At 52.0% G+C, this 14335-nt stretch overlaps 1 protein-coding gene across 2 annotated transcripts; it reads left to right on the top strand.

Annotated features, from left to right (window-relative positions):
* The first annotated feature begins 612 nt into the window (after positions 1-612).
* LOC102937928 (C-type lectin domain family 2 member A) lies at positions 613-14211 on the top strand. Of its 2 annotated transcripts, none has more exons than XM_043529031.1 (6): positions 613-758; positions 6819-7382; positions 8115-8231; positions 10265-10434; positions 12095-12198; positions 12439-14211. In XM_043529031.1, exons 2-6 carry the CDS (start codon positions 7196-7198, stop codon positions 12566-12568), a joined length of 708 nt encoding a protein of 235 aa, XP_043384966.1. In that variant the 5' UTR covers positions 613-758; positions 6819-7195; the 3' UTR covers positions 12569-14211. The 2 variants fall into 2 exon arrangements, with proteins under 2 accessions (XP_043384966.1, XP_037769875.1); XM_037913947.2 differs by having other exon boundaries at positions 616-853.
* Positions 14212-14335: the final 124 nt, after the last annotated feature.

The raw sequence follows: 14335 nt of genomic DNA, 5'->3' as shown, positions 1-14335 counted from the left end.
CACTGGGCCAACGGGGCCCGGGCCAATTGGGGGGCCCCCAGAAATATGGGTGCCCTGACCCGCTCTGCCCAGCACTCCTGCCAGTAGGGTTGGGGTGCAGTGGCCCCCACTCCCTGGCAGGAGCGCCAGGCGGGTGGGGTGGGGCAAGGCCCCGCACCCTGACCCTGCTCCCCAGCAGGGGTACTGGAGGGGGGTTGGAGGGGCCTCCATCTGCTCTGGCCCAGGGCCCCAAAAAACAGTGATCTGCCTCTGTATAAAGGTGCCCTGCACCTCTACAGCATATGCCCTCCCTGCCAGGGGATCTGGGTACCCATCTGAGCCCCTTTATCCAAGTACACCCCGGGGAGCCAACCAGGACGGTTAGGGCTGCAGGCCCCTGTAGTGCAGGCAGGCCCCGAGTCCAGAGTGGCCCGCAGGTTTCAGCACCCGGGGAAATCTGCCCCCAAGCTGTGTTGCACGGGGAGACTTTAGCCCGGCCTGACCTGCGTGCCTCAGTGACCCTGCAGCGCTCACTGGGCCACAGAGTCTTTGGCTCGGGTCCCCGGGGCAGCTCGGCTTCCTGCCACCCGGGCATGTTTCTGTTTCTGAAGGACATATCAGGGAGCGGTTTGGTTTGGTTTGAATCCTCTCCAGGGTGCAGTATTAAAACCTGCTTTTTGTTTCAGTCTGACTGGGAACATTTACATGACTGGCTGCTCAGAGCAGGGAGGAGCTGTGGGGCCAGTGTATATAACCCAGCGAGGGACTGACACAGGACTGTGAGCTCTGACAGCCCAGCAAACCCTCCCTGATTGGAATTAACCCTTTCACCGCTGTTGGTCCTCCTGCAGGGAGCTGCCTGGCTGCTGCTCAGGTGAGCAGAGAGCTGCAAGAGCTGGGGGGGGGGCAATATCTGCATGGGAAGCTCTCCTGGGGGAGGGGTTGGGCTGCCTCCATTCTGTCTCTCCCCGGCTTTGTCCCCACGAATCCAGTTTAGCTCCCAGCTCAGTTGCCCCAGAGGGTCTCTGAGGGGCTGGTTGCAGGGGGCTCCTATGAGGCAGGGTGAGCGGGGGCAGACCGCAATGCCCCTGGGCAGGCTGTAGTGAATGGCCTGGGATGGGTCCGCCCCACAGAGCCAGGTGGGATCTGATCGCTTCACCCCACTGCAAAGCACCCGGATTTGTGCCCTGGGGTCAGACCCTTGGTGCCGGCCCCGTTGGATGCCTTTGCTGGGGCCGGAGCTGCCGGATTCACTCCCCGGGCTCCTGCCCCGTTGCTCTGGCGCTGGCTGGCCCTACGGATAGGGACCCTCCTGCAAACACCCTGGGCAGCAGCTGCTGCTTCTCTCCCTGCCAGAGCAGATCCACAGAGACACTGGAGAGCGGTTGTCAGCTGCTTTGGCTGGACTCGAGTTACCGATTATTAAATTCATAGGCCCTGATTTTAATTCTTGCTGGCGGGTGCTTTTGAAGAGGTTGTGTGTGTTTTGGGGGGCATTCTGCTAGTTTCGGGGGGAGGCTATTTTCAGCATATGTATACATTTCTTTCATATTCTAGTTATTGGATGTGTCAGTCATTGGTATCTTTACTATTTTAATAACGATTCAGTTGTTATGAACTACCTAATTACATTCTCATGAATTACAGTATATTGCAGTCACCTACAAGCTGTGTTCACTAATGTCCCAGGTTCAAGACATTATGTCTCCAGCCAGCAATCTTATTTACATCTAGTTCCCTGGTATGGTCTTGATGCACGTTCAGGACAGCTGCATTATGCAGGAGAGAAGACTGGAGAGAATTTTTAAGTCTTCTGAAGCTAGAGAATGAGTTGGGGATGATACAGGCACAGTGAGATGGATTCAATTTGCATATACTTCCAGAGTCCTGCAAATGATTCCAAGGTCTCTTTCTTGATGGGTAACAGCTAATTTAGACCCCATCATTCTGTATGTATAGTTGGGTTTATATTTTGCCACGTCATCGAATCATAGAAGATTAGGGTTGGAAGAGAGCTCAGGAGGTCATCTAATCTGACTCCCTGCTCAAAGCAGGACCAATCCCAACTGAATTTGCATTACTTTGCATTTAACATTGAATTTCATCTGCCATTTAGTTGCCCAGTCACCCATGTTAGGGGGCTTATTCCTTCACCCGCTTACTTCCCTGGTCCTTCTCGCATGAACAGAGAGCAACAATACCCAAAGTCCAAAGGTGCAAACAATTCGATGTTTATTGGGCTGAAATTCCAGCAAGCATGATTCCAGTTTCCTTCTTTAGTGTCCCCCTTCCCAGTTCTGACACCACAGAGCCTTACCTGTGTCCCTGTTCCCATTTCCCCCCCCCCTTAGCAAAACATGATTCCAATTCCCCCCCAGCAAAGCATGATTCCAATTTCCCCACCCCCATTCCCTGTTCCCATTCCTGCCCCCCTTACTTCCTGATTGACTGCAGACTATATAGTAAAACTTGAGTTCTGCTTAGCTATACCTTAACCAATCATTTTCCTGAAATTTAACTAACCAATCCTAACATATTGTAACATGATTATTTAACCATTTTATATCCCACCACCTTAATTAGTTTACACCCAGCAAATTGAATTATCCAGCAGACAGAAACAATCACAGAACCAGACAGAGACCCTGCAAATAAACAATAGCAAAGTGGGAACTGTAATGACAAAACAATACAGAAGTGAGGATTTCACAACTACACCTATAAGGACATAAGGGTTTCCCAGCTGTGTCTATGGATAAGTGAGTTCTTAACAGACAGAAAACTGTCAAACTAAACTTCCTTTTACATCCTCTAGGCCCTTCCCTTTCTCTGGAGGTGATAGATCGGATCACCTTTCCAATAGCCCCAGATTGCCTTATTTCAGTGTGACTGGTTTGGGATGTGAGGATGTGACCAGTCGCTTCCCAGCTTATGGCAGCCTCTGCTGCTTAGACAAAGGCCTTAGCCTAAGAACAGGGCCTGAGACCGTCGCCATGAGAGAAGGCCCTTACACCAGCAGACAGTGATTTTGATTCTTTCTTTTGTACCTCTAGAACTAGCCAAGTGATAAGAATACACCTAAATTCTTCAAGAAAAGGCCTTTACAGACAGGCCTGAATATCTATATCCTAACAACCCAGTTTTCAGAGATCCTTTCATAGCTCTTCGCAGTCTGCCTGGGTCTTAACTATCTTGAGTAGTGTTAAGGAAAAGTTAGCACATGTGACTCCATTTTGGTTTGGGGCCCACCATTGTTTAAATGCCAGCACATCATACACCAGGAGGAGTGATCCTTAGATACTGAATCCCTGTGAAAATCCTCCTCCTTGTATCCAGCCTGCCTTGACTCCCAGTATCTGGTTTTTGTTAGTCTCTAACTCCCTGTCTCTTGGCCTTGATGTGAGGCCTCCCATCCTGATAATAAAAGTTACTGATGCATGGCTTTAGGACCATGCTGTGTAATTAACATACTGGTATAGCAGGAGGAATGCACCAAGCAGGGATAGGTGGTAGATAAGACAAGGCTTTGTTTATTGGCTAAGGTTTCCGATGCACGAGGGCAACATGCTTTGCTAAAAAGTATATAACCTTTGTATAATCTGTATTCAGGGTCCCCTCCTGGCTAGCAGGGGGGCACCACGCTCGAGCGTAATAAACTTAGTGTCTTTTGGGAACTCTGCAGTTGTGGACTTTATTTTTGTGCCTCAGCCTAGATTCGAACTGTGCGTGTCCTACAAGGTGTAATTCGTAGCACTTGTGTGCGTGTCCTACAAGGTGTAATTCGTAGCACTTGTGTGCGTGTCCTATCAGGTATAATTCGCAGCATTTGTGTGCGTGTCCTACCAGGTGTAATTCGTAGCATTTGTGTGCGTGTCCTACAAGGTATAATTCGCAGCAGTTGTGTGCGTGTCCTATCAGGTGTAATTCGTAATAGTAGAATCATAGGACTGGAAGGGACCTTGAGAGGTCATCAAGTCCAGTCCCCTGCGCTCATGGCAGGACCAGCACCATCTAGACCATCCCTGACAGGTGCTTGTCTAACCTGCTCTTAAAAATCTCCAATGATGGAGATTCCACAACCTCCCTAGGCAATTTATTCCAGTGCTTAACCACCCTGACAGGAAGTTTTTCCTAATGTCCAGCCTAAACTCCCTTGCTGCCGTTTAAGACCGTTGCTTCTTGTCCTATCCACAGAGGTTAAGGAGAACAATTTTTCTCCCTCCTCCTTGTAACAACCTTTTAGGTACTTGAAAATGACCATCGTGTCCCCTCTCTGTCTTCTCTCTTCTTGTATCAACTGCAAACATTGGCACCTCACTGCATACCCCTTTTTCCAGATCACTGATGCATTTTGCAGAGTGCTGGTCCCAGTACAAGCCCCTTGGGGGGACACCTCTATTTACTCCTCTCCATTCTGAGAATGGACCATTTATTCCCGCCCTTTGTTTCCTACCTTTTAACTGGAGCCCCCGGCAATGCTTTCAGGATCATCTAACCTTCATTTCATTTAATGCCAAGACTTTTGCTATCTTAATCCCTCTGCCTCTGTTTCTAAACAAACTCCCTGCCCCCAGGGCAGAACCTGTTCGCAGCACAGAGCTCATGAGAGCTCTGCCTCCCGCTACTTCTCTTCCATAGCACCCAGGGAGTCACACCGGTGATTGAATTGCTGCCCCAGCTTGTGGGTGCGTTTGTGCGTGAGCGGCGGGTGTGTGTAGGTGCGTCGGCTCTGTGAGTCTGTCAGGATGTCATATATCATACGATCTGCCAGCCCCACTGCGTAAGCTGGATCCTGTGAGCAGCCGGGGACAAATGCCCACTGGGGCAGACGGTGTTGGGAGGAAGGCGGGCAGGGCTGCTCCTGTAATTGTGTAGGGGGGAGCGACACAGGAGGGGGTGGGCGGCAGCTCTAGACAGAAGCTCTGCAGTGGCAGAGACTAAGATCTAAGCCGAGAGTGCTGCGTTCCTTATTCTGCTAGTTTCTTGCTGACTGGTGGAAAAAAGTGACTCTAGGGTGTGTCTACACGGCGCAGTGAGCCCAGCTCAGACTCAGGTTTGAGACCGCGCCCCTTTTTGTCCACACACAGATCAGTCTGACTCCGGTCAAGTCAGGTCCTAGCATCCTGCTGGGGTGAGTCTGAGCCTGCGTCCTGGTGTGACTCCGGTCCGAGCTCTGCCATTTTGCAGTGTGGACACAGCTCAAGCTGCAGACCCATCAGAAGGTCTGTGCGGTGCGGTGTGGACCATTAGCACAGCTGAGAGGCCCCGGGCCAGCAATCGTAAGCCCAGGTTTGCAGTGCAGTGTGGACACTAGTGGCCACAAACCCGGGTCCCACACAGCTGGGTTGACCATGCCGTGGAGACGTAGCCCTAGTGATTCATTGGCACCAGCCCAGGCCAGGTGTAGTTGCCAGTGGATTGGTGATGATGCAAGTGTCTAACAGAGAGGGGAGAATCCTAATCCGGTGGCATTTTATACCCCACTAGGCACGTGGCAGAGATGTTACAAGGTGCCGGGCAGGGGAGACTCCGAATCCCTGTACGAGCACAGGAGACTCTTACCGGGGAACCGGCTGCATTTTCTGTCTCCCGGATTCCTGCCCTTGTAGCATTTTAGGACACACAATGGGACTATGGGGCAATGCCCAGCTGGGGGAGACACCCATGTTACCCCCCTCCCCCATGACCCCACTGCTCTGCTAATACCCTAGAGGAGCTGTGAGAGGAGGGGGCTGTTTGTTTAGCTGCCTTTTATTGTTTCACTGATGGAGCTGTTTATTGCCTGACTGGAATGACTTTTCATTTCCACTCGGGGGCAGGTGTCATTTTGCAGCAGCTCTCCCAAAACCACGCCCCTGACTTGAAAAGGCGGCAGATTCAAATCTAACTAAATACGTTTTCACGCAAGGCACAGCTGGCCTGTGGAACTCACTGCCACAAGATCTCCTTGGCCAATCTCCTTTTCTAAATCCTGCCAAGCTCTTGGCATTTATAGATATAGTGGGACTGTCCAGAGTTATAAACATCAATATTACAAAATAACCTGGAGTGGGAAGGGCTCTAAACCCTCCTGGGCAAGGTATAAGCCCCAGCTTCTAACCAATGGGGGTGAGGGAGGAATCTGTCCCCGGGGCAGGTTATTCCATCACCGTCAGTACAGGGGTGTCCTGCCCCTTCCGCTGAAGCAGCTGGTGCTGGCTGGTGTTGGAGACGGGGCGCCCCCTTCAGATCTGCTCAGTAACAGCTCTGCTGCGGCCATAGGGTGCAGCTGGGACTGTCTGCTACTGCTCTCCCAGGCCCTGTCCCACCAGGGGTGCAGGGACTTCCTGGGGCATCCCCCAAGGGCAGAAAGAGGGAACTGCATGCAAAATTCCAGGCCCCCCATGCAAAATTCCAGGCACTGCAATTAAACCATAACGACTTCTTGTAAACTATTTGCATAAGGGGAAGTGATCATTCCTGCCAGTTCAGGTGTGGCTGTAACAGACGTATAAACAGACATCACCCACCAGAGCTGGGGGTCAGGACCCATTGACTCCAGTGGAGCGATGGCTAATTTCACCAGCTGGGGATCTAGGTTCAGTGATTTCAATGCAGCTGCCCCAATTCACACCATCAGATCTGGCCCCACTCTCTCTACATGAAACTGACCCCGCTCCAGCACGTGCCTCCATGGGTTTGTCGAGTGCTTTGGGATCCTTCAGATGCAAATCCCTGTAGAGAAACCCAGGTAGTCCGAGCACTGTCCGCTCTAACTACCCCTGCTGTGCAGGGCTGTGGCTGGGCAGATAAAACCCCGACACAAGCCAGCCAGAGTAACCCGACAATTCTCTCCACAGGCAAACCTCGAACCCAGACCCTACGGAAGCCAGTCGGAGGAAACAGAACCAGGATGATTCTGCGACCTGGAATTGATTTGGTCAGCGCCTGCTAAGGCCTAGTTGACCCTGGGGATAAAAGCCGTGCCAAGGATACCTTTGAAACAGTTCATTCGAACACAGCTTGGATCCAGCCTGGCTGGTCGGAGTCTTCAGGTAAAACTCACAATCCAACTGTATTTGAAAGGAGTTTTTCCTGATCACCCCACGTAGCCAAACCGCACCTGAGCTGTAATCCAGTGAGCTGCTTTGAAGATCTCCTTACGAAGGGCTCTGCCGGCACCGCCAGACCCACTGTGAACAGGGCCGTAGTTACCGCTGGCCGCAGAAAGGTGAACATGTCCCCTGTTTTGGAGTCCGCAATTCTTTCGGAGACAGAAAAGATGTGGAACGGGTTGTATCCTGCTGAGAAAATAAAGCCAAATCCACTCCTGGCTTCCCATGTAACCCAAATGAAATCAAATGGAACAATTCATGTGACCATCCCACCAAAGGATGGAGAGAACAGCAAAATCTACCCTGCAGGTACAGCTGTCTCTTTGGGATCTTCTTACACTTTGACTCAGGAGGGCCTTTATCTCCCTTTAGTGGCTGGTCCATGTAAAATACACTTAAATTAGCCACGGCCTTCAATGTACTGCAGCTTTTAGCTCTGTGTCGAGAGATCCCTGCTTCAGTCCCTGCATAGTCACCCCACCTCCTGCATCAGTGTGAGACCGGCTGGTCAAATGTCCATCAACTTCTTCTGGGTGGAAAATGCTTTTTTGAACAAGACAGATTTTTCCCCACAACTCTTTTTGCTCAGAAGGTTTCTGGGTTTCAAATGGAAACAAAGCCAATCTTCATTTCTAATGGGAAGGTTTTTGTTTGGTGGGGGGAGGAATTTTGTGTTTGAAGTAGGAAAATAATCCCTTTTTGATTTAAAATGTTGGGGTCTTCCCCCCCCCCCCCCCCATTCTCTCCCCTTTTAGATAAACACTTTCACTGGCAACAGTCTGAAAGTGCAGGGGGAAACTCTGAAAACCTCCAGTTGAAACCCCTGTTTTTCTGATTTTATTTTTTTTTTAAGTTGAAAGGACTCCCCCCCCCCCCCCATTTGGAATGAAAATTTTCACTTCATGCTCTCTAAATTTCTCTCTGTATATTTGTAAAATACCACCACCCCCTTTTTTTAAGCCAGTTCCAGCTGGTGCTGCTTATCAATGCAGGGCCCGTCTCTAGCAGCCCAGTGAGCATTAATGGCTGTTTCTATTACAGGTTTGCGCTCTAGGTTGAAATCACAGGCACGTCGCTGGGCAGTTCTGAACATGGTTCTCATTCTCATCCTGACCATCACTGTCATCACCCTCATCGTCGCCCTCATCGCCCTGTCAGGTGAGCGTGGAGCCTGCATGGCCCCGTCTCTGTGTCTTACACTCCGTGCTGGAAATCTCACAACACCCCCCAACTTCTCCCCTCTCCCCCCCACCACAGCCCACCCCTGCTTCAACAGTCACATCAGACTCTGCTGAGCCCGGGGTGTTTCTGTGGGGTCTCTCCCCCCCACCCGCCATAGTCCAGCTCCCACTGGCTGTTGGCTCGCTCTGCCATGTCACCCAAACACCCCTGGATACCCAGGGCTGTGAGTCACTGTGTTACCCCCCTGTCTCCAGCAGGGAGACACCTGTCTCCACCTGTTCCCAGCTGGCTGTCAGCTCCCTAACCCCACCAGCCTCTCAGCCTCGCAAGCCCTCTCCTCCCGGCCAGGCCAGCCCTGGCTTTACCTTGTAGATAACAATAGCTGCACCCCAGCCCCCACATCCCTTTGCAGCGCACCCCTGTGACCTCCAGCCCTGGCACCGGCTACTCACTGAAATCCCAGATCCTCTGCCCCAAAGGTGCAGCATGCCCCTATTTACCAGTTTTACCATAAACCACCGCTCCTGTATCACACACAGCCCCTGTGAGCATGGCTAACAAACAAGAGCGGTTTGTTCAGGAAAGAAAAACGATTTAACTAGAAACGAGAGAACGAGGTGGGCACAAATGATAACAACACAAAACAAAATCACAAAAACGAACCTGGGTCTACACTCACTTTTCCTGTCTCATGAAGCCGCTTTCCCCCCAAGTCCAGTGTCTTGTCGAGCTGGCCGGCTTCACGGGCACCTAGATCCAAGCCTTCATGAAAACCCCCCCTGCTCCTCCTCAGTGAAAGGATCCAGAGGGTCTTTTCCTCTCCTCTGGTATATTCAAACTGAGAGACAACAGCGCCCCCTGGTGTCTGGTCGCATCTATTCTATACCTAGCATCTCACCTGTGGGTGTCCGGGGGGTATCAGCGCCCCCTGGTGTCTGGTTGCATCTATTCTATACCTAGCATCTCACCTGTGGGTGTCCGGAGGGTAACAGCGCCCCCTGGTGTCTGGTTGCATCTATTCTATAGCTAGCATCTCACCTGTGGGTGTACGGGGGGGTAACAGAGCCCCCTGGTGTCTGGTTGCATCTATTCTATAGCTAGCATCTCACCTGTGGGTGTCCAGGGGGTAACAGAGCCCCCTGGTGTCTGGTTGCATCTATTCTATACCTAGCATCTCACCTGTGGGTGTCCAGGGGGCAACAGCGCCCCCTGGTGTCTGGTCGCATCTATTCTATACCTAGCATCTCACCTGTGGGTGTCCAGGGGGTAACAGCGCCCCCTGGTGTCTGGTTGCATCTATTCTATACCTAGCATCTCACCTGTGGGTGTCCGGGGGGTAACAGCGCCCCCTGGTGTCTGGTTGCATCTATTCTATACCTAGCATCTCACCTGTGGGTGTCCAGGGGGCAACAGCGCCCCCTGGTGTCTGGTCGCATCTATTCTATACCTAGCATCTCACCTGTGGGTGTCCAGGGGGTAACAGCGCCCCCTGGTGTCTGGTTGCATCTATTCTATACCTAGCATCTCACCTGTGGGTGTCCGGGGATAACAGCTCCACCTGGCGGCTGTTTATAATTATCTCATCGGTTGGTTGGTACCACAGGAGGCCTCCCCACTGGCCTGTTTTCAGAGCACGGTTTTGTGCCCACGACACACGGCTCCGGTATTGCTTCCCCCGCAGACCAGCCCTGCCATGCAGAAGCCGAAGTGCCTGACGTGCGGGTGCAATCACCGGCACCGTCTGTGCCTGCAGTTAACTGCAGGGGGGCAAACCCGGGGCACAGCAAAGGAGACCAGGGCTGGAAACGTGGCTCCAAATTCACGGCCGGTGTCGCTGTGGGGAGCTGGTGGGTGGGCGCTGGCCTCTCCCTGTTGTAAAGGGGAACGTGTCTCGGCACAAGATCAGCTTCCCATGGTGTGCTGTGTGGTGGTGTCACTGGGGGGGCGGGTTCCCTTGGCTACAGCGGGAGAAGGGTAAATCTCTCACCCTGCTACTTTCTCATCTCCAGCAAGGAAATCTGAGCCGTGTTCAGCTGGTCCTGCCTGCCCAGACGGCTGGCTCGGGTACCTGGGGAAGTGTTACTATTTCTCAGAGACTGAAGGAAACTGGACCTACAGCCAGAGCCACTGCTCTGCATTCGGTGCCTCCCTGGCCGTGATTGACACCCAGCAGGAAATGGTGAGACCCAGATTCTGGGCTGCACAGGGTGGGGGTGGCAAAGGCGGCTTTCTGCTGGGTTTGCCCTGGGGCTGTCAGGGCCCCAGATGCTGCTTGAATTGAGGGCAACTTCTCACATCCCAGAATAGCCAGAGCACAGAGTGCTCCACTCACTCTCCATCCTCCCCGTTCACCAGGGATTGAGTCGGAGCAGCGTGGGGCGCTAATGTGCTGACCCTCGGCTCCCGGGGAGTTCCCAGTGGGGGAATCTAGATGCTTTCCAGCCCCTTTCATGTGACAGGAGCATCGTTGCCAACCCAGGCATTTAAAAATCAGCAGTCAGGACCCCCAAAACCAAGAGATTGACTGTAAAATAACAGCTGCCAGGGCTTCGAATTTGTTTTCTGGTGTTGTAGCTTTTAGGGGGTCACATTTTCAAGTTTATCTCTGCAACCATGAGAGTTAGAAACTTACGAAAGACGAGAGTCTCTTGTAATCACCTGACTCCAGGAGCTGGGGTGTTAAGAAAAGCACCAAACAGCATGAGACTTTCAGTAAAATCAAGGGATTTGGTCAGCATGTAGGAGTGGTAAAGGCCTGGAGTGCAGCTGAGAGCAGAGCCAGATGGCTGCTAACTACCGGAGCTGGTTGAAAATCAGAATTTCCAGCTTATGGAAAATTTAGGATAAAAACAAATGTCAAAATATCGGAATCGGGACAAGAAGCTGAAATAACTCAACTTTTAACTTTCCTTTCAGTTCCAGAAATCTGTGACAATGGCTGGTTTTGACGTTTGATCAAACCAACTTCTTTTGACACTCACAGATCAGAACAGTTTGATTTGTCAAAGCAAATCAAACCATTTTGTTTCAGCCTGGTTCAGCATTGAACAGCAGCTGTGGTTCCTCATGCGAGTTGTCTTTTGGGAGCCTTCTGCCCCCTTCTGTGCGTTGAGACCCCGGGTTGGACTACATCACCCATGATGCCCAGCAGCCAATAGGGAAACCATGGTGCTTTATGGGAGATGTAGTCTAGGGGGAACCAGCCCATAGTAGAGGAAGGTGGAGGTGTGAGGCCCAACTATAATTCCCACGAGGCACCCTGGTAGCTCAGCTGGCTGCAGACTAATGCTGAACTGACCCAAAACACAATAATTTCTCAGTGGAAATGGAAAAAATTCAGCAAAATTTACTTTTGGAAAAATTCATTTGTGCAGGAAACACATTTTCTGTCACAGAATATTTTGATGGAAAAGCTCCAGCCAGCTCTACTAAGAGCACTAGACTAGTCGCGAAAAGAAAAGGAGGACTTGTGGCACCTTAGAGACTAACACATTTATCTGAGCATAAGCTTTCGTGAGCTACAGCTCACTTCAAATAAATTGGTTAGTCTCTAAGGTGCCACAAGTACTCCTTTTCTTTTCGCGAATACAGACTAACACGGCTGCTACTCTGAAACCAGACTAGTCTTAGCACAGTGTCCACACATGGACTGACTTCCCCGTAGCTCACGGAGCGGACGGGTGCTGCCTTCGAGTCTGGATTGTTATTTCTTGGTGTCGAATTCCCAGCCTGGACCCCCTGCCCAGCACCCCGTGTCGTAGCTCAGAGAATCAAGTGCAGGTTGTAGGGGGCCCTGAAATGGTGTGTGACGCATATTTACTTTTATTTTTCTAACAAAGGATTTCATGATGCGCTATAAAAACATCCCCAACTATTGGATCGGCCTCCGGAGGGACCTGAACCAGCCCTGGAAATGGGTCAGTGGCACCGAATTCAGCAACTGGTGAGTCCCTCTGAGTTCTGTTCACTCAGTGAATGATGCAGCTCACATTGAAAATGGAAGACTGGCCCTGTGGTTAGGGCCTGGGGCTGTGACTTAGGAAATCTGGTTCAATTCCTGGTTTCACCCCAGGTTTGCTGTGACCTTGGGGAAAATTGCTTGGAGCCAGATTATGGCTGCTAGTTGAAGCTGCTTTCAAAGTTTTGTTGGATTTCTGATTATTATTATTTGTTACTGTTGCAGGTTTATAATAGCAGGAGGAGGGTCGTGTGCTTTTCTGAACAGCGGCGATATTTCCAGTTCAGGCTGCTCCAGGGAGGGACGCTGGATCTGCAGCAAACCAGTGGAGAAAACAGAAGGCAGAGCACAGTGACAGTGACCTGGATGAGGCAGGGCTTTGTCCTTTTAATGGGGCTGTCCCAAGCTGCCTCAGCAAGTGGGGGACTGGATGGGGCTGGCGAAGGGGGACAGCCCCAGCAGCAAGGAAGAGAGACGGTCGCTGAAGGACAGCGTATAGCTCCTCCCCTTGGAGCCTCTGGCACCCACTGGGCCATTTGGGAATGTGGGGTGCTCCAGGGATTTAACAGGGAGACCACATAATGTGGGTCTTTTATGGCTCCATTCCAGCAGCCCCACCCTGAATTAGGGGCGAGAGTCCGTGGCCCTCCCAGCCTGAGGGCAGCCCCTGTGTTCAGGTTTAATAACATTTGGAGCCTGCCGCTTAAAAACCATCCTTGGGCCTGTGCTTACCTGGCTGCTGTGTCCTCATCCATGTTCCTTTTCCTGCCCGCGTGCAGCTACCCCGGCCTGAGTGAACCCCTGGTCACCAGACAGCCAACAGCCCAACAATCGGACAGATGGAACATATAATAGCCACGAGACCGTACGGGACGCAGCTGCCCTGTCCTTCACGAGCACCGTGCTGTGATATAAAGGCCCTGGCTCACGCTGTGCTACAGAGAAAGGAATCCTTTGGAAGGGGAGCCCTGGCAGCCAAACCTGCAGCGTCCCGCCTGTCAGAGGCTCAGCGTAGGAGCCTGAGAAGAGCTGAGTGATCTGGCCAGGGGAATGAAGGGGCCGGGGTGAACCCCTGCAGCCTGGCGGAAGGACGCGTGATCTCCTGCTGTAAGGCGAGAAGGGCTGGTTTGCAGGCCCTGCTGCGAGAGAATGAAGAGAAGCAGCGGACAGGAGGGGATGTGAACGGCTGCTCCCAACCCGGTAGGGAAACCGAGGCAACAGCTGCATCCTGCCAACAGGGGAGTCCCCACAAGGACTAATAAACTGAGGACAATCCCCTCCATCTGTCCTTCTCTCCTATCTAATGCCTGCCTTTATACCACACTCGTCACTATAACGTCCTGCCTTGTGTATGTCCCAGTGCTATAGCTGGAAAAACAAGAGCACGCCGACAATCGGACAGATGGAATACACTGTAGCCATAAGACAGGACGTGGCAGTTGTTTGTACTCCACAAGCAATAGGGTGTGAAAAGTTGGCGGCAAATCCTGCTGGGAGAGGAAACGGGTATAAAAGCCAAGGCTCCGTCTATGGCACAGAGACAGAATCTTTTGACTTGGAAACTGGAGGGGGAGCAGCCAAACCTGCAGCGTCCCGCCTCTCCGAGACCCAGGGCAGGAGCCGGAGAAGAGCAGTGGCTGGACTGATCTGCCAGAGACTGTCTCTGGAGGTGCTGTGGCCCCTGCAGCCGTGGAGTGAAGGGGCCGGGGTGAACCTTGCAGCCTGGGGGAAGGACTCAAACTCCTGCTGTAGGGCGAGAAGGGCTGGTTTGCAGGCCCTGCTGCGAGGGCTGCAGGAGCGTGAAGAGGCACCGCGGACAAGAGGATTGCTGGCATGTGCTAGGATAGACTCTGTGTGTGTGTGTGTGTGTGTGTGTGTGTGTGTGTGTGTGTGTGTGTGTGTGTGTGTGTGTGTGTGTGTGTGTGTGTGTGTGTGTGTGTGTACAAAATTTTTATAATAATAAACCAGCTCCCAGAAGGGACATTTTTATTTTGTAAACCTTAAATCCTCATGTGAATGGCTCCTCCCACCCCAACAGGGAAACTGAGGCAGCAGCTGCATCCTGCCAACAGGGCTGTGAGCGCCCCTCCCACCAAGGACTAATGAACTGACGACAGTGTGT

This window comes from Chelonia mydas, chromosome 14 (assembly GCF_015237465.2).
Source record: "Chelonia mydas isolate rCheMyd1 chromosome 14, rCheMyd1.pri.v2, whole genome shotgun sequence".
NCBI classification, from domain to species: Eukaryota; Metazoa; Chordata; order Testudines; family Cheloniidae; genus Chelonia; species Chelonia mydas.
The sequence above is the reverse complement of the archived record's forward strand: the minus strand, read 5'-3'. Positions and strand labels throughout refer to the sequence as shown.

Coding starts and splice junctions, on each gene's coding strand:
- LOC102937928 (XM_043529031.1), top strand. CDS start 7,196: ATGTCCCCTGTTTTGGAGTCCGCAATTCTTTCGGAGACAGAAAAGATG. Junction 10,435..12,094: donor TTGACACCCAGCAGGAAATG/GTGAGACCCAGA, acceptor TTTCTAACAAAG/GATTTCATGATGCGCTATAA. Junction 12,199..12,438: donor GGCACCGAATTCAGCAACTG/GTGAGTCCCTCT, acceptor TTACTGTTGCAG/GTTTATAATAGCAGGAGGAG.